Source organism: Terrapene carolina, unplaced genomic scaffold (genome assembly GCF_002925995.2).
Source record: "Terrapene carolina triunguis isolate 2854851 unplaced genomic scaffold, T_m_triunguis-2.0 Scaffold58, whole genome shotgun sequence".
NCBI classification, from domain to species: domain Eukaryota; kingdom Metazoa; phylum Chordata; order Testudines; family Emydidae; genus Terrapene; species Terrapene triunguis.
The window spans coordinates 17,183,948-17,204,897 of NW_020664409.1; the positions used below are offsets into that span (position 1 = coordinate 17,183,948).

Consider the following 20,950-nt stretch of genomic DNA (forward strand, 5'->3'; position numbering starts at 1 on the left):
GCGGGAGGCTTTTTTGCCTGGGGCGGCAAAAAAGCCAGAGCCGGCCCTGGTTGAAGTGAATCAAGGACATAGAAAAGTAGGAAAGAAAGCATCCTGGTGAAGGCACACACATTTTAACCAACTTGATTACTTTAAAGGAGCTCTTCAACTTGGATGTTTTCAAATGACTAATTCCTAAAATTCCAAATATGTTGTAGTGCATTATTTGACTACAGTTTTTTGAGAAGGGAAAATAGCAGCATTTGAGGTGAGGAGCCTGCATTTACACCACTTTTTCAAAATTACATCTGGGAGTTCTACATGTCCATTTGAAAAAGTGATGTAAATTCAAGGTGGGGTTTTTTTATTTGTCACAGTATTGTATATTTTTTCTTCTGAAATTATATTAGCACTTTAAAACTTTTTAAGAAAATGAGTAAAAAATACCTGCTGATCTTTTCATTTTGCCCATGTGGAGCATCATCAGGTCCTCCTATTCCCAGTAACATTATACTCTTTCTAGTCACCTCCTGAAAATGTGTGGCAATTGGAATTGTTCCACCTGCACGGATCATGTCAGCCTCTTTTCCAAACACTAGGGAGTGAAGATAACATAAGCTTTATAAAAAATTAATCTGAATTTCTACAAGCTTAATGAACTATCCTTCCCGCTTTTATATTTGAATAACTAAAGGCATTATTTGGATATAAACTTGTTTTCTACATTTTTTGTTGGAGGGGCTGGATGGGGAGACTTATGGGGACTTCTTAAAGATATTTCCTTTTTCTGCTAAAAAAGTTATGATCTGGTGTTGTTAAGCTTGGATTCAAAGTATTAGAATTCACCCACGCCCATACTTGTGTGTTCTGCCTGTGGGCTGTATTCATTATCTAACTTAATTTCCTGTTCCTACAAATGACTTTACAATGGAGCCAGGGGCGGCTCTGTGTTCTTTGCCGCCCCAAGCACGGCAGTCAGATGGCCTTCGGTGGCACGCCTGCAGGTGGTCGGATTCTGCGGCGTTTCTGCGGGGGATCTGCCGGTCCCGCGGCTTTGGCGTACCTGCCGCCAAAACCGCAGGACCAGCGGACCTCCTGCAGTCACGTTGCTGAAGGCCACCTGACTGCCGCCCTCCCAGCGACCGGCAGGCTGCCCCCCACAGCTTGCTGCCCCAGGCACGCGCTTGCTGCGCTGGTGCCTGGAGCCGCCCCTGAATGGACCCTTACACCCACTTGTACTGCTGAAGCCGATGTTATTCTACATGGGCACAAGGATCTGTCCCCAGCCACAAATAGTATTCATCTGAAGACAAGTTACAGCAGGAGCTGAAAAATGGTAAGAGCAATGAATGACACATCTGTGTGTAATATATGTGATCATCAGTGTAGTAAAATGTTAACAATGTACAATAATATTGCTTGCAAGTCAATATCAACAAACATATCAACAAACAATAAAAGCTGCTATATATGAAAGTGCAATTCTATACAAATATGTCAAAATTAGAAAGCATTATGTGGACAATAAGAATACGTGCAGACAGAATAAGGGAAATACCCTGGTTTCATTTCTATGGATAATACTTTCAAAAGGTGACATAGTTGTGTACCAAATAATCCACATATTATAAAACAACCAAACCTCTTTTAATTGCTTTCCTTGCAGCCAAATACTGAGGTTCATTTATGTCAGATAGCCAGGGCTTTGATCCTATGTTACTGGTCACTTTAATGCTGTTAGGACTGTTCAGTTCAGTAAATTTCTTGTTCAAATAGTCAGTCACCTAACGAAAATAATTGTAGTGACATGAAAATATTTATTTAATTCAGTACATAGAGAAAAAAATCATCTGTGTGTGCATTTGTTTAAAACTCTGACTTGTCAGAGGCACAACTGCAATGCTCAAAATGTTACAGAAACAAGGTGGGTGAGGTAATATCTTCTACTGGACCAACAACAGAATTTGGTCCAATAAAAGATATTACCTCACCCACCTTGTCTCTCTAATACTCTGGGACCGACACAGCTACAACGACACTGCACATTCAAGATATGAAATAAGAATCCAGCTCAAGAATCTCACTGCTTGGACACATAATGAAAGTGAAATTTTGACAGTGTGGGAAGAGAGTTCCAGCCATGCTGGTTTTTTGTTGCTGTCAACCCTCTACTCCTATACTGGCTGAAGCAGAGATCTTCATCTGTTGGTGCTATCAAAGGACCTATTCAGAAGTAAGTGGAGATTGATTAACCCTGGGACCAAACCATAGTTTTGTCAGAATCTGATGGTTGTCATTTGTATTTGATCTTGGAAAATGATAGATGCTTTTGGATTTGCAGCCAAAGGGATATGGAGTGACTGCATATTATTTACATCCAGATTCTGTTGTTGGGATAGGTACATTATAGATAGTGAAACTGTAGTATGACATTTTTAACATGTTCTTTGTTTATCATATTTCTTCTTGGAGACATACATGCCCCTATATTAGTTTCTTCTTATATAGCAGAAACTCAGATCCTCAGCTACAACCAAGCAGTACAAAGTGCAGCTCAGGAGGGAACAGAGTATCAAAAATGTAGCCAAGAAACAACTTGCTGCTAAGTGTCACAGGTGCAGAACTCATTCATTTTGAAGTGGGTGAATGCAATAAACAGGTATAGGAGGAATTAAAAAAGGAGGGCTCCACCATCCTACCTGTTTCTCTACTACAGAAGGCTCCATGTTCGGCACCAGACGTATTGAAAACTTTCCAGTTACTTTTGCAGGGATTACAGTCCTAGTTCCAGGTGCAGAAAAAGCTCCTTCTATTCCATGGATGGAAAGAGATGGATAGCGTGATCTTTGAATTAATAATTCTTCCTGAAGATGTAAAAAATGTAAATATATTAAAGCAGAGGAGGCATTAAACAATAATCTGTAATTAGCTAGCACTTCATGTTACTTCACAATAACAGATTGCATACATGATTCTTAGACAAGCAGTCTCAGTATTATTATTTCCACATGAAACCACTCTTTGTGTATGTAAGTGTGCTATATATAAATCTGCCTAGAGATTGACTGTGCCAAATCTTCCACGGCTTGTTTTTTCTTAAAGGTAACTCATTGTAACAAAATGAAAGAGATCCATTTATTACACCATAATATCTGTTACATATAAAATATCCAGCTTTCAAGCATTTATAGTATTGCCACTATAGAAGTGCATAGAATTCATCTTTCTCAAGCCCACAAAGCAAATCAGTGAAAGTACAGTATCTCAAATATAAATATTAGGTTTGTAGGTATCTTAGCTTCAAGATTTAAGGTGCTTTATATGATATCAGATCAGTCATGAGCATTCAGAACAAACCACACCACATGAAATACAGATTTTATACTAATTTTGCATCTTCAGAATGCCCAATCAGTGTATTTCCTTGTGATATGGGCCCACAACTTCCATGAGTGTTAATGAATGTTACATATGCCAACTGGAAGAAAAACGTAAGTGGCATTAAAAATAGAACAGTGACCAATATTTTAGTTAATAAATGTATTTTTAAGGGGGTCGCGTCTTTAGGTGAGTTTTTTGTTAGATGAGTCACAGTCTTCAATAGTTTTATATATTATTTTATATATTTTATATATTATTTTATATATAGTCCATAGTTTTATATATTGGGATACCCAAATCCTTATTCCATGTTAATCACAGAGCATGACCATTTATCTCTTTGCTGACAAAGGTGTCATTTTTGCAGTGGGTACTATAAGGATTACGCAGGTTTTTCCAAGAGATAGGTGTATTAGCAAATAAAAGACTTCTCGGTTGGGCCAAATTCTGCACTCAGTTATATGGGTGAAACCCCCACTGAAGTACCTGTTCAACCGAGAGCAGAATTTTGTCGGTAGAATTCTGGCAATCTGTGATCCTATCACAAAGCAAAAGTTGTTCTTGACCACCGTCATTTAATATTTATATTGCCGTGTTGTCCAAAGGGCCTAATCTTGATTGGGTCCCATTGTGTTAGTGATACATATAGAAGTAGTTGTCCCTGCCCTGAAGAGCTTGCTAAAATCTAAGACAAGTAACACACATAGGGTCCCAGCACTGGTGGATTAAGGAGAGATTTGAAGGAACCCCTGATTTTAGGGCCTGATTCAAAGCCCATTGAAGTCAATGGAAAGAACCCCATTGACTTCAGTAATGACTATGATTTATTATTCCAACTGAGAAGCCTGAAACCAGTGAAGGAAAATTCTATTACCAATATAAAAATAAATGTAACATATACCTTAGTTTTGTTACGAAACTCTTCTATTCCATATTTGGCCATAATCTGGTCCAGGTCATATTCAATTCCTTCATAGAGTTTCTTTTCGTTTTCAGTGAGAGGAGCTACTGCTTCATAAATTCCAGGGATCAGGATATGACCAGAGGAATCTACCAGGGTGTCTAGAGAAAAATCCAAATGAATTTTAATTGGTCTAGAAAAAGATGATTCATGTCTAATAAGCATTGCAGGGACAACAGAAATCTGCAACAAAAAATGTCTAAAAACTCTGCAGAGATGGTTTTCATGTTTAATATTGACCTTACTGTTATATTTTAATGTCACTTATAATTGCAGTTTTCAAGCTCTGTAGTTTTCTGAGCCTAATTTAAGTATATGTAACAATTAACCATTTATTTACAGCTGTGATTTAGTGGCAACTCAAGGCACTGTCATCTGGGAGATATAAATTTGAGTCCTAAAATGAATTGCTGTCTTTGGGAGCAGCAGGGATTGGAAAGGCACCACACTTTTTCCTGAGACAGAAAGTAATTTGTGACCCCTCTTGTGATACATGGACTACACATACACTGTGAGCCAGAGGTATGAATTCCCTGCTGTTGTACACATACTCACATTACCTCTCAGCGAGCAGGCACAAGTATAAATAACAGTGGAGTCATGGAGGCACAGCTGAGTCGTCATGCTAAATATTTACTCACCTGAAACTACTAAGTAAGTACTCAGCACAGCTCAGCTATGCCTCCTCTCTGGCTACCTGTGCCTGTGCTGCTGCTGCCACTACCCTGGCCACCACCTGTGCAACCCCAGGTACACTGCTATTTATACTCACGCTAGTTTAGAGCTTAGAGCTAGCAGGAGTATATATGCACACAAGCAGGGGAATAACACCCCTAGCTTGTAGTGTAGACGCAGCTATAGAGAGCTGACAAGGTCCAGATAAATCAGACTTCTGGAGGAAAAGTCCTCCTGAAGAGAGACTTATGCAGGAGAGGGAGTAGAAGAGGAGAAGGATCAGGGCAGTTAATCTCCATGAGGCTCTTAGAAACCCAATGGAGGAAAAAAAGATGCAAGGTGCTGTACATCAAACTTTGAAAACTTACATTGTATTGTTAATCAGTATTATAATTAAATGTAATAACTACAGGTGGGTGTTTCTGTTTTGGCACAAATAAATTAACAGTGGGGACAATCTATGTATGTAGGAGAAAAACATGTAGATATGTAAATTTGCACACCTGGTGCACATACTGTTACCTTATATATTGTTGTGATAGACACATTAAAAACATTCTACAGCTATCAGCCACAGAGATTAGATACATAAAATTAGGAGCTTTTACTCAGAATGAGCATTGCTCATCACCATTTTCTTACATCAAAATCCCTCCTTAACTTTTCAACTTACTTGCACAGAACTTTATAAAATATTGGTAGAAAAAAACCTAAATAATGTACCCTGTGGTGAATAAATAATGGGAGTCAAAGTAGGTTGCAACTGAAAAAGCAGTGGCTGGATACATAAAGAGAAAGTCCATACCAATGCAAATAAACCTAATCTTCTTCCACATTTAAAGCTAACAGATTGTGGCCTGGTTAGTTCTTAGATGGGTGGCCTCCCCACAATCTCTGGTGCAGTAGTCTTATTACTTTAATTGCTCAATGTCCTTGTACTGCACATTATCTCCTATTCTGAGCATCTCTTTGCTTTATTCATTTTCTACCAAATTCACCTAAAGCCTCTGCCCTTTTTTGTCTCCTCTCTTTGGAGATTAATGCTTTTATTTAAAAGCTATGACCTTTGGACTAAACCTAGGTTTACCTACTACTAAAAGGAGAGTTGCTTTCACACTTAGCTTGCGAGCTAGGCCTGTTGCTTTTGGATGGCGCAATTTCTTTCTGAAGTGAATTATTAACTGACAAAGATACTCTTCATTTGATTAAAATCTCAACCTTAAAACTGCATTAAAGTAGTTAAAACACTACATACTGTAAGAAACCTTGTAGCAACCCCCATGGGACTTGGAGGGAGGAGCACAAGTTGCAGGAGGAAAGAGTTTGGAGGAGACACCAGGAAGTCTGTTTGTCTGCACACAGTTTGAATGCTAGCTGCAGTTGCAGCACCTGTTTAAATAGTTGCTTTAATAAAGATCCAGTATAGTTTAACAATACAGAATCCTTTCATGTTATTATCCAATACATGGTACATGAAACAAACAGAATTGGGGTTGCAATGTTACAAACACATTAAAGTAAACACAGGTTGCTGGTGTTGCTTTAAAATAAATATGGGCCTAATTCTGCCATCCCTACTCCCACAGAGTTGTTCCTTTTTTTGTGAATTGCCCATTTAAATTAACTTGGCCCTATATAATTAAAGTAAATTACACCGTTGGATCAAATGCTGCAGCACTTGCAATTATGCATACTATGGATCGAAACCAGAAGTCTTCTTTACTTAGTTCTTACTAAGAAAAAGTCTGATGAGAATTAATAGGAGTTTTGTCTGAGTAACAATGTCAGTACCAGGCCCAGTACATGTAATTCATGTTTTTATATTCCTGTGCTTTTAGTTGGTGGGCGTCAGAACAATACCTGATATGCTTTGAAATGGAACATGACAGACCTGGAACATGACATTTATTCATAGATAATTAAAGCAATACTTACTTAACAGAAATATTAAGTCATTCATTGCTTCATGTAATATTCCTCCAAAGCCCCCTGAGTGTAAGTCTCGTTTAGCACATTCTACCTGCAAAATAGCATAGATGAACACACTTGATACTTCCTTTACAAGCCATGGAGAAGGCTGTGTAAGCTTTCAGTTTAACTCAACAGGAAAAGTCTATGGTCATTTTCTTTTCAGGATTTCTAGGTATATTACCACAATTTATATGTTATTGTTTTTTGTTTTGCTTGCAATTTTGTTCTCTTTTCCATCACTGTGGAAAAAAAACAAATGTGCTAATGCACCTTTCTTTAAATAATATTTATTTGACTTAATATTAAAGAATCTATTATCCATTTACTTCTTCTGATGCTGACAGACTAGTCTGACAATCTTGAGAGCCATATTTTTTAAAAACATGCTGGGTATTAAAAATGAGAACTGACATTTTCATTTTTTCTACTATTCCACATGTACTGTAGAATAAATATTTTCTGGACTATCAGGATGAAACTTTCAGCACAAAAATGATGTGCCCAGTTCCATGTTTATTGTCCTGTCATTGGGGGCAGGCTTACTATGAAATGGCACAATATCTCTGTTTTTTTTAGTAAAACGTTATGCGTTTACATAGCTAGGAAGTGGACATGATGAGAGATGCCTGCACAACAGTGGTGCCCTAGCTGCCTTTGGCAGAGGCGGAGGCAGGGAAGCAGTGCTGAAGAAGATAAAGCAGGAGCTAGACTTCCAACTTCCTGCACTGCTGTGGAACCAAGAGGCACCAGAATAAGAGTTTTAAATCATTTTAAGCTAATAGATTATAGAGAATGAAGTCGTTTTTATAGAAAAAAAAGATATTTTGATTAAAATAGTGTGGCCTGTTTTTTGTCATTTGTCATTATAAATTCATGACCTCTGCCTTTTTCTCTCTCCCTGCTCTCAGACTATGACTTTCTGTTATAATTTATCAAGATAGACCACTATCCCTACCAATGATAAATCTCTGCTTGCAACCTTAAATCCCATGTATTTCATGATCCCAGATAAATTCCTTGGAGACTGGTATGTACAGAAAATCCTTAATTCATTAGCTAATATTTTGTAAAGCCCTTTGAATATATAGAGGGACAAATTCTCCTCTTAGTTAATTTCAGTGAGGTTGCACTGGTACAACTGAAAGGATAATTTGACCCATAATGTGCTTATATGTGAACTTACTATTGTTATTTCTATATACCAGTACTAGAAAGTGGTGATTCCTTTAGTTCAGCCTTAAAATTACTACCATATATAACAGAGATGGAATCACTGTGTAATCCTATATCTACCTTTAACCCTGTGAGTTTATATATTCAGTAGGGCTATTAGTGTTTGGACCTGGATAAATATAAAGCCACTTGATAAATACTCAGGTAATATTCAGTTAATGAGAGTATAAGATCATGCTTCTTTTTGCACTATACCTCAACAAAGAAGTAGCAGTTTCCTCTGGTCCCATATGTAATACCAGGTTTGTTGCTGAGCCATGCGGAGTCAGTGACCACAATGTAATCAACGTCAGAAAAAAATGTACTATTTCTCTGTTCAACTAGTGTATTTAGCCCAATGGACCCTACTTCTTCCATACCTTCAAGCAGAATCTTTACATTAACAGGAAGTTCCTATAAGGAAATGTTTCAAAAAGTTTTATAAGCAATTGGTTACATAGTTGCAAATAGCAAACTTATTGATAAAGGAAGAAAAAGTCACATGCATGTTTTTGAAGTGCTTCAATTGCATTCAGCACAGCCAGAACTTGTCCTTTGTCATCAGATGCACCTCGTCCGTAGAGATTGCCTTGAAAACAAATAGAATGAGATTGGGATAACTAATAAAGTTAGTTCATTAGGCAAGTGCAGACATTGATGTTGCACAGGTGTAATAGAGGCATAGTTGATCTGTAGAAATTTTATTACTCATCATTGTGCACTGAACAAGTAAGAAAGAAACCAGCTAGACTTTCAGAACTCAGGATGAATTTGCCAGGATGGCCTTTAGAAAATTATCTTTTTACTTATAAGCTGACCATATCTGATGTGGAAATCACTGGGACCCAATAAATATATAGCCCCAGGATGCAATATTTTACTGAATTAATTTTTAAAATAGAATTACTCATTAAACTATTAATAAATATAAAATCTTTACAAACTCCATAGTATTTCCTCCTTCTATTTATGATCTTGCATACAACTAAAATAGTGTTTTGACAGGTTGTATATGTAACACAGAGCTTTACGTGGTCTGTAGAAAAAGTAATCATATTTGAATAACAAGGTCTCCTGAAGCTAGGACTAGCTAACCCCCTGATGTTCAAAATGTAGCTGGAGTACTCAACCTTTGCTATTCCAGATTCCATTATTGGATTTGTACTGTAGTAACTGCAAAGTCCATATTTACTTGTAGTAAATGTTTATATTGGACACCCTTCCTTTTGTATGCTCATTTCTAATTAAAGTTCTTTGGTAGCTGATAGTTGAGTAGGAGAAATTTTATAACAAGCTGAATGGAAGGGGCTAAAGTGAGGTTGTCTTCAGCATTGCCTTCCAAAACTGGCAGAAAATAATAGTACAAAAGCAATATGGTTTTGCACCCTTATTCTGATCAGACCAGGAATGCCCACAAATTCAGCACAGCCATCCATACAGAGTACTCAGCAGGAACATAAGCAGTCTGAATGGGGGAATATAATAGCTGATCAAGGGAGCTAAATGTCTCAACCATGCCTCCTGCCCCAGAATTCTCCTGCTTTTCTAGCCATGGAGGAACAGCAGAGCATGGATTCTGTGTGTTTGACAGGAACTGGTAGTGAGGCACAAAAGTTGTACCCTATTTGGACACCTCAGATGAAATCCTGGCTGTACTGAAGTCAATAGCAAAACTCCTATGGCCTCAGTGGATTCAGAATTTCAGCTCTAATTTCTGGTGTAGGCATATGTGCAAGATACAATCTGAATTTGGCGCAAGATCTTCCGTGCATCTGTATTTTTAAGACAAGTGCTTATTTTTGCATATAAGGGGGGGAAAGTTCAAAGGATTTTAGTGGAAAATCTATTCACAGACAAGGAAGGCATTTCCCAGAAGGTTTTCTATTTTACCTGAACAGAATTATTTGTTTCTATGTTATTTGAATGATCTTCCTCTTTTTCTTTCATGGTAGGGAAGCTGCTTTAGTATAAAGGGTCTGACTGTATACATGATAAGCCAGTTGCTGAAAGCTTTCAAGCAGCTCAAGCACTTACCATTTTTCTCTGTCAATATGTAAGGCTCTGTTGACCATCCATCCTCAATTTTTGCCGGCTGCACATCCATATGCCCATAAAAACAAACGGTAGGCTTTTTTGGATCTTTTACAATGTTTGCCAGAATAACTGGTGGCAAAGAGATTTTGTTTCCATTGGGTAGCTAAAATAAATCAAAGAGTTTCATTATATACATTGATAGAGGCTTCCAAAACGTGCATTTATAGATGATGAAGTCACTGGAGTTTGCACCAGGGATGATTTTGATCCTACTTGTCTTGATTTTTGAATGTCTTCTGTTTAGTTCTGTCCTTGTAAAAATAATTTTAGAATGACTGCTATATAGAAGCAGAGTAGAATCTACATCCTAAGGCTATTATGCAAGAATATATAATTTTCTGGAGCATTGAATGGTTATATATGCAGCAAAAGAATAACAATGCTAGCTGTAGCACAAAATAAGAAATGGTCTTAGGGACGTGCAAATCATTTTGTTGCAGGAGGTTGGTCGTAGTTCCAGTCACATAACATTAAAAACATCACTGGTGTGTGCAGTGCCTAGGATTTAAGAGGATAAGGAAAAGTTCTGGAAGCTCTAGTGCTAGGAGGCAGATGCTTCCACCGACACCCAGTTCTACTTCTTCTAAGCCTCGGGGGTCAGGAACAGAAATTATGTTTCCTGTTGTCTCCTGGCATCTGAAAAAGGGGAGGAAAGGATCTTCATAGCTCACTGGCTCCCCTGCCTCATAAACGTGATTTTAAAGTTGATGATGGCCCTTTAAATTCTGGTCACTTAATCCACCAGGATTACACTATTGGTTCCTGTGTATATAAAATGAGGCCTTTTTTGTAGTCTGCATTTTACTTATTGATGCAAAAGCCAAAGAAAAACCATACTTACAGTTACAGTGGTAACCCATTTTATAGGTGTGCTTCTTAATTTGTACAGCACTTAGATAACACGGTTATATCACTAGACAAAAGCTGGTTATAGATACTTAGATTTGTATCCTGAAAACACAGTGAAAATGTATTACCTCTTGCATGTCCAGATCTACCATCTCAACTGTTCCACCTAACTTTCTTATCCTCTCTTCTGCCAAAAGCATCATGTTTATAACCAGATGTCTCTTTGCAGGGTCATTGGAATCACTTTCTATGGCCACCCAATCTTTGAGTCTCTGCAGGATAAGAAAATTGAAGGTGATGGTCTACATGCAGTGTATCGCTCTAAACTGATGTTACAGCCCTCTGAAATGAAAGTTACCTGAAAACATCACCGTGACGCTGACAGACCAGGTGCCAGCTAATGCCAAGACCCAGGGCCTCACTGAACACTGACAAATGCAGACCTGGAAACCAGTCTGGCTTACTGGTGTGTTAGTATAGATAAAGTAGATATTAGTGTTATAAGAATGTGTTTAGTGCTTAGACAATGCTTGGTATAAATTTATATTGAGTGTTTTCATTGTAAACCTCTGTAATTATGTAACTCACCAAACAGGAAAAGAAGCATTAATTAGTGTAAAGTGCTGGTCCAGCAGACAAGAGGGCCTTTGAAACCAGATGAGCCATTGTAAGGCATCAAGAGGACAAAGACCTGGTTGATTGCCCTCCTCACCTACATGAAGAGGAGCCAGGCTCCGACACTTGTTCTATCAGTTTGGATTCTGTGGTGAAGGGGATAAAAATCCTTGACAAGGAGATCTGGATCTTTATGCTGGTTAGACTCTGAGGGGCAAAGATTCCTAAACATAAGCAAGAGATCTCCATGCTGCTTGGCCTGGGTCAGCCCTAAGGGACATATAGAGCTGCTTATTATAGAAGCTTATATTACCTTTTAAAATCTAAGACTGTAACTCATTTGTGTGTGTATGTTTCCTGTTTTAACCTCATAATTAACTCTAATTTCTTTTCTTACGTAATAAATCTTTAGTTAGTTTATTACAGGACTGGCTACAGGCATTGTCTTTGGTTTGAGAGCTGAGTACAATTTACCTGGGGTAAGTGACTGGCCCTTTGGGCCTAGGAGTAACCTGAATATTTTTTGATCTTAGATGTAAAACGGCCATCTATCACATACTCCAGCTTGCCTGGATGTCAAGATAGACTGGAATGGCCAGGAGTCTGTCTGTGACTCCATGATATGACTGTTATAATGCTTTAGAAATTCACATTTGAGACTGGATTGGTTGAAATCTAATTGGAGAACATACAACTAATTTGGGGTTTCTGCCCTGCTTTCTGACAGTCTGCCCTGAGGCTGGCATTCAGGGTTGTGAGCCACTCCAGACAGCTTGACAATCACATTCATTGTTCTATCCTCATTCACATAGCTTTTAAATATCAACTATGGCCTGAATCCTGCAATGAGCTCTTCATGGATGCAGAACATTCCTGCATTGGGACCTAAGTGGGTTAAACAAATTAAGAAAGCTAAGAAATTGAAACGTGGTTCTACTCTGCAAATTGATTATGGATGAATGGCACCTTCTTACTCCAGAAATCTGCTCCTTATGTGTACCCAGGCCTGGTCCACATTACCCCCCCACTTCGGACTAAGGTACGCAAATTCAGCTACGTTAATAACGTAGCTGAATTCGAAGTACCTTAGTCCGAACTTACCGCGGGTCCAGACGCGGCAGGAAGGCTCCCCCGTCGATGCCGCGTACTCCTCTCGCCGAGCTGGAGTACCGACATCGACAGCGAGCACTTCCGGGATCGATCCCAGAGCATCGATTGCCTGCCGCCGGACCCTCTGGTAAGTGTAGACGTACCCTTAGGGTCTTCTTTGTTGTTGTTAGCGGCAATAATAAGTTTCTATTGTTTTTCACTAATGATAGCACTGCAGAGCCAATGCAGCTGAGAGAGAGCTGAATTCTACTGCTTCTTGTGCATCATCAGTAGAATTGTTTGTTTGTTAAATTCCAAACAGTTGCACCTATACAAATCCATTGAAGGAAATGGTTTTGCAAAGGCATTCTTGGGGACATATTTCCTAAACAATGAGGTTGTACAGGGGTCAGTGATGGCCTAAATTTGTCATTAGAATCTTTATCACTGAAGATGATATGTTGAAGGAAAGAACTCAGCTTAAGTCGTAGATTCCAGATCAAATTTGCAAGGCTGACATTTATTAAAAATGTATTAAGAATCTTTTTATTTGTAAACTGAACCCATTTCATATGGAAATCAAGGAGGACCCAATTGTGGCCAATGTATTCATGTTGGGTTGTAACTTGCTCCACTAGTTGTCCTGTTGAAATAAATGCAAATTCCTATGTAGAAAGGTACTAACTCAGTGTGAATTAGGGTTTTAAAAGTGGGCTCTAAGAAGCTACAACCATGGAATCCTATGATGTCATATTTTAACATTTAGCCTGTAAATTTATGGCAGGTTCATTGAAATTTAGCTTTCTAATGCATTAAATATGAAAATGATTTATTAAATCAGTACAGTGTCCCTTGTGTTATTTATTTTGATGTTTAATTCCTTTATTTTAAACTGTCCCCACATTTCCAGTTACCAATATGGTATGCTTTTTTTGTATTCACAGTGCATAGCTGCATAGTAGAAGTTGTCAGGGGAGAAGCTAGAAGTTTTGGTAGCTGGGTAGGGACTAGATGAGGAACTTTAGCTGGATGTTTCTGCTAAAATAATGAGTAGCAGAATAGTTAATTTCAACATTTAAAATGTCATCTTTAGGCTTCCGTGTCAACAACTACTGGAAATGAACAGGTCAGTTCAGAGGTATTGTTTCAGGCTGGCTGCAGAGTGAGGAAGACAACATTGAATCATTTTACACAAAACTCAGGTTTTCAAGGTTATCTTCACAATCATGAGCACTACAGTATATAAATATATAAAGTTTATATTCCAGAACACAAACTTATAGTAACAGTTTGGCAAAGGGTGCATTTTGTGATAAATTCTGTTATTATAGATGCACGGAATACTCTGGGTCCTAGGAAAAATGTTGCATATCTTACTTAGGTTAAAAACTCCAATGGTGAGGTTTTGGCCTTTTTTGATTCCTTATCATATTTATTGTTAAAAAATACTTGCCCTGTATGTAGTACTTTTAGAAAGCTAAAGTTTATTAGCAGAAAGAAACAGAAAACTGATATAAGTCTGCTTACTCCTTTGTAAAACACTTTGAGATCTATGGATGAAAAACTCTATACAAGAACTAGGTATTTATTATTATTGCTACTACTTTCTTATGAAAATCATATGAAATATTGTCAAAAATAATTCATTGCATATATACATATATCACTTTTCATCCAAAAAGAGCAAAGAATACTATGACCAGAAGTAAAATACCAAGTATGCTATGATCACTAATTGAACCATTTTAGGATTTATTTTTTATTTTTTAAAGTCTAACCTACTTTGAGAATTCATACGACTAGAAATTTACATTGCAAACATTTTTACTGTGCAGCAATGGGCTTTACCTGCACGTATTCATTTTGATGTTCTTCAATATACTGAAATATTTGATCTGAAGGCACAGATACTGCTGTAGTAAGTGACACGAACAATATGGCAAGCACCAGGGCAGTCTGTAAAAGAAAATTGAAATGTTGTAGAACAAGTTTATCCTTTGATTCTCAGACTTTATACAATGCTCAGTCTGTGTGCTTCCAGGAAGATATATTGTCATTGCAAAGAATGACCTGGGTAGCTTAGTTAATACCAGTGTCAGGTAATGCTTAAACACTTAGGAAGACATTTATTTCATGTTATTCCAGTTCTAGCTACATTCTTGGTCCCTAATAATCAGAGCTCAGAGTGTGAAACAGGAGTGCTGAAGCCCCTGAAGGCAGAGTGGGACCCCTTGGAGGTCTGGCTACACTGAAGCTGTTCCTCCTAGAGACTGTTCAAAAGCTAGGAGTACAGCACCAATCCTGTGGATCCATGACACAGTGGTATCACCTGTTTTAGGTATTGAGTGTATTTCTTAGACTGGTGGGACAAAATGGGGAAACTTTTAAAGTGATCACTGTAACATCACAGCTCCAGTCACCTGATGATAGCAGCTGACACATTCTGCAGAAAGAAGGAAAGATGTTGGGTTAGTAGAGGGAGGCCAGTATGACAACAATTAGTATCTCAGATTCCCACTCCACAACCTCAGATGCTGTATGCTTTTTTTTTTAAAAAGTACATACTGTATTTATAGGTCTGTATTCAGCCTCAGAGGATAAAATATATTTATAGCACCTTTGTGGGGCTAATGTTCTGGGGATGCTTTAGAGGAGCACTGAGGACATTCTGAAAGCTGATGAATAAAGGTGCAGCCGGGTGCTTTACAAAGCCAGGGAGCTATGAATGAGGAGTGGTATAAGCATTACTGTGGTAACCCTACCTCATTCAGGGATTTCCCCCATGCTCAGGGAATCCCTATACAACCAGACCTGCTATTTTTACAGCCCCTTTGCACTGGCAGACTGGTAAAAGGGAGCCAGAGTATAGGCGAGAATCTGCCCCATAAAATCTACACACATTAGAGCCAGATTCTTCAGTAAGTGGCACAAAAGAGCCGTAATGCACCAGCGGTGGCCATCTGAGAATTCTCCTTGTGCCGGGGAAAACTCCACTTCCTTCTGTGCCTCCCATCTCCCACCCCCTCTCCCCAAACGCTCCCTTTATAAAGGAAAAGAGGGAGGCAGGGAGCATATTGGGGGTGCACAACACAGGCCATAGAATTTCCCTGAAACAATTCCTGTGTAAACTAGAGCATATGTTTTAGAAAAATATCCAATCTTGATTTTAAAAAGGATGGGGAAGGGAGGGGGGATGGAAGAAGCCAGCTCTAGCTATGCCCTATCCCCCAATGAGGTGAGGTCCCTGAGGGAGCTCAGGAACAGCCCTGAGGGACCTTATGCCAGTTGCATAAATTAGGGCCACTCTTGTGCAGCCCTACCTTGCCCCGGTGCTGGGTGGCTGTGATGCAGGAAGGTACCATTATTGCCCTGTTGCCCCTTCCGCTCCACTCTACGTGAGTTCAGTTACTGACTTAGGCTCTCACCCAGTATTATTTATCTCATTAAGAAGCATTTCAGCTCAGCTTTAAGCATTTTGTTGCTGTTTTTAACTTTACAAAATGTGTAATTTGTGCCAAATCCCAAGAGTCAGCCTTTATTTAATGCAAAATGAAAAGCATAGAGAAGTATTGGACCTAAGCTATTGAGCTACCATCAGTACTTTGGAGTAAGTGGAAGGGACTCATTAGTTTGGCTCTTCTTTTCAAATGCTGTCTGCACACTTGGCGCTATTTACAAGATAAATAAGAGACAGAGAAGTTGAACGTCATTTGGCTTCTTCACTCTGTACCAAATTGTGTTCCCACTTCTCATGCTGGAAGGGCATAACGAGTGGAATCAGTTCTGGGTCCAGTTCTGTTCAATATCATCAATGATTTAGATAATGGCATAGAGATTACACTTATAAAGTTTGCGGATGGTACCAAGCTCAGGGGGGTTGCAAGTGCATTGGAGGATAGAATTAAACTTCAAAATTATCTGGACAAACTGGAGAAATGGTCTCAAGTAAATAGGATGAAATTCAATAAGGACAAATGCAAAGTACTCCATATAAGAAGGAACAATCAGTTGCACACATACAAAATGGGAAATGACTGCCTGGGAAAGAGTACTGCAGAAAGGAATCTGGGGGTCATAGTGGACCATAAGCTAAATATTAGTCAACAGTGTAACACTGTTGCAAAAAAAGCAAACATCATTCTTGGATGTATTAGCAGGAATGTGGTAAGCAAGACACGAGAAGTAATTCTTCCGCTCTACCCCGCACTGATTAGGCCTCAACTGGAGTATTGTGTCCAGTTCTGAGCGCCACATTTCAGGAAAGATGTGGACGAATTGGAGAAAGTCCAGAGAAGAGCAACAAAAAATGATTAAAGGTCTAGAAAACATGATCTATGAGGGAAGATTGAAAAAAATTGGGTTTGTTTAGTCTGGAAAAGAGAAGACTGAGAGGGGACATGATAACTGTTTTCAAGTACATAAAAGGTTGTTACAAGGAGGAGGGAGAAGAATTGTTCTTCTTAACCTCTGAGGACAGGACAAGAAACAATGGTCTTAAATTGCAGCAAGGGAGGTTTGGGTTGGACATTCGGAAAAACTTCCTGTCAGGGTGGTTAAGCACTAGAATAAATTGCCTAGGGAGGTTGTTGAATCTCCATCATTTTTAAGAGCAGGTTAGACAAACACCTGTCTGGGATGGTCTAGATAATGCTTCATCCTGCCTTGAGTGCAGGGGACTGGACTAGATGACCTCTCAAGGTCCCTTCCAGGCCTATGATTCTGTGATTCAATAAGAGTTTTGCCGGTGACTTGGCTGGGATCAGGATTTGGCTTTTAAAAAAGTAAACAATCAAGACCTCTGAAAATTGTGAAAAGTGGGAATCAGAAGATATTCTTTAAGGTTAATACATGCTCAGCATGGTATGGCTTAGACTGGTCATTTACTTTCCTTTGTAAAGCACTTTGAAATCAATGGATGGCAAGTGTGATGTAAGCACTAGTATTATATAAATTACTATTACTTATTAATTTTGCTTCAGTGGCTGTGCTCACTCTTTTTTTTTCCTAGCAGAAAAAAAGAGCTTTTCTTGTTGAAATTTCTATTACCGGTGCCAAATCCTGATTCCAGAAAATGACAAACTTTTCATTGATTCTTTAGTGGGAACAAGACTGGGTCCTTGAAGAGCTGAAATTTCTCTAAGTTTATGATAAATTGCTTTTAACCTAGGAAGTCTGGAATTCTTTTAATTCTCTATAAAATTATTTAAGTCAATTGAGCCTTTTAAAATTTGCTTTAATTCCTCCCTAAACTCCTTTGAAGTCATTTTGCTCTTTGCATACTCAGTTCTCTCCTTTATTTTTCTTTGCTTTTAATGATAGCGCTTCTATGTTTGCCAAAACTGCAATGTTATCACACTCTTTACATACATTTATATAAGCACACATACCCACACAGGACATTTGTAACTAAATGCAAAATGTCTGACTCTCTCAAACATCCTCTTCCTGTGCCCTGGGGCTCCCCAAACAGAATACCCTCCTGGTGTCTAAATATTGTGATTTTTCAAAAATGCTCAAACTCTCTTTAGGCTGTAGCATAATTATCTCGTGCAACATAACAACAACAAGAAAGTATAAAAATGAACCAGGAAATGTTTTACCATGGCTGTGAAATGGAGCAGCTTCCAAAATTGTCTCATTAGTGCATTGGTGGTAGAGGTGGTCGTAACAGGGTAACGGTCTGATCTGTGTTGACTTCCTTTTATCTCAGGTTCCAGCAGGCTCTTGTCCAATAACCCATTCCCACCCCCTTTCTCTCTTGATTACCATTAGTTATTTAGTCTCTCCAAATATTTTGTTAACGATATCTGTAGAACAAACATCTGTCACATTTACTTAGATTCAGAATACCTAGGCTGCCATGATCAACTTGGAGATAACAGTATTAATTTTTTGCTTGACTAATACCAGTTTACCCAGGGAATAAATCTCTCCTCTAACCCCCAATTCTTATGGTTCATTTGAGACAGATTATGAAGAGATGTTTCCTTTCCTCAACTGTCTGGACTTACTATAAAGAGAACATTTTTATTAAGATATGTAACCCTGTTATAATAGTCTTACACAATTATTTCATGTGAGTCTTGTGGCAGGAGGTTCTTTCTCTCCACTAAGTTGGTCAAAAATAATCATGAGTAAATTCTCGCGTGTGAAATTATTGTTTAGGTTCTGGCCTTAGGTGGTTGCCAATGCAATTAGCCTAAACTCACAGCAATGCAGCACAGAGCTCCACAGATTGCAGAGGATGAAGAAAAACAAACAGCACAGGAAAAGTTGACTTTGGAGAAATGCTGCAAACAGTGAATGCATCTCAAAGGGCTTTGCCAGTATAAACATATGAAATTAAAGGCTCTTTAACTGCTTTAAATTACTGATATGACAGAAACACATTGAAAAGCCTGAAAATGCCAGCTAAAGAGAAGAGCAGAAAACTCGGTTGCTCAGGGAGATTAAAGACTTGTAAAGATAAGTAGAAGTTCTAATGAAATCAAAAGGGTTTGAGGAACCTTAGCTGCATTTTAGGCATGCACAGGGAGAGGAAAATATCAGCGAACTAAATGATTTTTACTGTCTTCTCCCAGCCCAAAATCCACTGGGTTAGAGAACTCAGTGATCTGCTAAATGGACTGGAGAGAGAATACACAGAGTTCCAAACTTCAGCAAGTCCTAAGGGAAAACTGAATGAGGAAGTGTGATTGGATGGTTAGAGCTCAGTACTAGTTAGAGTTCTATTCTTAGCTGTGCTACCAACTTACACTGGTACCTTGGGCACGTCACTTCACTAACAATTCTGTCCTTTCATTTACTCATCTATGAAATGGGTATAATACTGTTGCCCCTCTGTTGAGCAGTAGCAGATATTGGGGCCTTGCAGGTAAGTTTCCTGTTGGAAAAGAAAACAGTGACATAGTGTCTGCATATTTTCTTAGTGTAATTCTGTTTATTCACACTGTACACTCCACTCCTAGATCAGAGGGGGTCACAAACGGCATGCAAGCAAACACCTCTTTCAGGAATCTCAGCCCAAACATCAGTGCCTGGTTCCCAGGAAGCAACTCTGGCCTAAGAATTTATTCTAGATTGAACGTTTAAGACAGAGAGCAAACGGGGGGGGGGGGGGGGAATTGTTGAGTGCCAAGTAATTTTATCCCAAAAGTTACTAAAAATATTTAGTCTAGATAAACAAGAAATGGCAGGCCAGCTCTTACTAGTTATCTCTTACTGCCAAGACAGGCATGTGACTCTCACTATTTTAGGCAAAGGGTTTTTTTTACGTACCATAGAGGACACCACAATTAGTGCTGAGCAAATGATCATAATTATTGACCTTGGCTATTTGATTGCTAAAGAAAGTAAAAGAAAACATTAATCAAAACACAAATGATAAACAAAGGTTACTTCTATTACCATCTCTTCTGGATGTCTCTCTGTGGAGAGTTTTTCTACAGAGATTACGCTTTTGAGAGGAGACCTGGCTTGGGTGGGGCCCTTTTCTCTTGGTAAGTTGAGGCCAAGGTCTTATTTCCCAAAATGATTGAAGGTTCAATCTTAATATATCGTTAGATAACTGAAAACTGTTGATAGATAATAATTTTGTTTAAGGTCAGGTGAGTCCTGCTTGGTTACCATTGATAAGCTAAAAGAGTTTTAAAATGGGAAAAGTAAGCAACTAAAATCCAAACAAATTAAATAAAGTATTTAAACCAGTTATTTAGAAAAAGCCATCTACAGATCTGTCTTAAGCCAAAAATCTTAAATCCAGTTAAATCCCCCTGTTTTTCTGTTTACTGATGTTTAGCACCTGACTTCTCTCCAGGAATACATGGTCTAACCCATTTGGTAATTAACAGGAGAAACTGTTCAGTTACAATTGCATGTCAATATTCCAATAAAATCATTACAAGAGTTTTCAAATCGAATCCCTTGGTAATGGTTTAGTTATTTCATCTCACTACTCCATGTTCAAGTCTTGGTGATGTCCATTGGGGGTTGAAGGTTGCCTTTTCACTGCTGCCGCAAGGCTGTTCTCTTCTATTTCTTCTTAGCTGGCTGTGGCAGCTTGCTTGTATAGCTGGACAGGATTAATTGATGAGTGCTGTAAAGTTGTGGATGGAGGCACAGAGA

The 20,950-nt window shown here is 38.6% G+C and overlaps 1 protein-coding gene across 3 annotated transcripts; it reads right to left on the reverse strand.

Annotated features, from left to right (window-relative positions):
- Nucleotides 1–54: 54 nt before the first annotated feature.
- LOC112115188 (beta-Ala-His dipeptidase-like) lies at nucleotides 55–18,518 on the reverse strand. Of its 3 annotated transcripts, XM_026660756.1 has the most exons (12): nucleotides 18,427–18,518; nucleotides 14,675–14,782; nucleotides 11,251–11,394; nucleotides 10,214–10,376; nucleotides 8,686–8,768; nucleotides 8,396–8,593; nucleotides 6,932–7,016; nucleotides 4,262–4,422; nucleotides 2,679–2,843; nucleotides 1,622–1,763; nucleotides 1,213–1,305; nucleotides 486–574 (listed from the first exon to the last, which is right to left on the reverse strand). In XM_026660756.1, the coding sequence occupies exons 1-11, from the start codon at nucleotides 18,463–18,465 to the stop codon at nucleotides 1,238–1,240; spliced, it is 1,356 nt and encodes a 451-aa protein (XP_026516541.1). In that variant the 5' UTR covers nucleotides 18,466–18,518; the 3' UTR covers nucleotides 486–574; nucleotides 1,213–1,237. The 3 variants fall into 3 exon arrangements, with proteins under 3 accessions (XP_026516526.1, XP_026516541.1, XP_026516535.1); XM_026660741.1 differs by lacking the exon at nucleotides 1,213–1,305 and having other exon boundaries at nucleotides 55–574; XM_026660750.1 differs by lacking the exon at nucleotides 486–574 and having other exon boundaries at nucleotides 1,122–1,305.
- Nucleotides 18,519–20,950: the final 2,432 nt, after the last annotated feature.

What these genes read in the sequence shown, in the direction of transcription:
- LOC112115188 (XM_026660741.1), bottom strand. Translation starts at nt 18,465, where the DNA reads ATGAGACAATTTTGGAAGCTGCTCCATTTCACAGCCATG. An exon ending in ATCAAAATGAATACGTGCAG is followed by an intron (nt 11,395 to 14,674) that starts GTAAAGCCCATT and finishes CTTATCCTGCAG; the next exon opens with AGACTCAAAGATTGGGTGGC. An exon ending in ACTGCTACTTCTTTGTTGAG is followed by an intron (nt 7,017 to 8,395) that starts GTATAGTGCAAA and finishes GCTATTTTGCAG; the next exon opens with GTAGAATGTGCTAAACGAGA.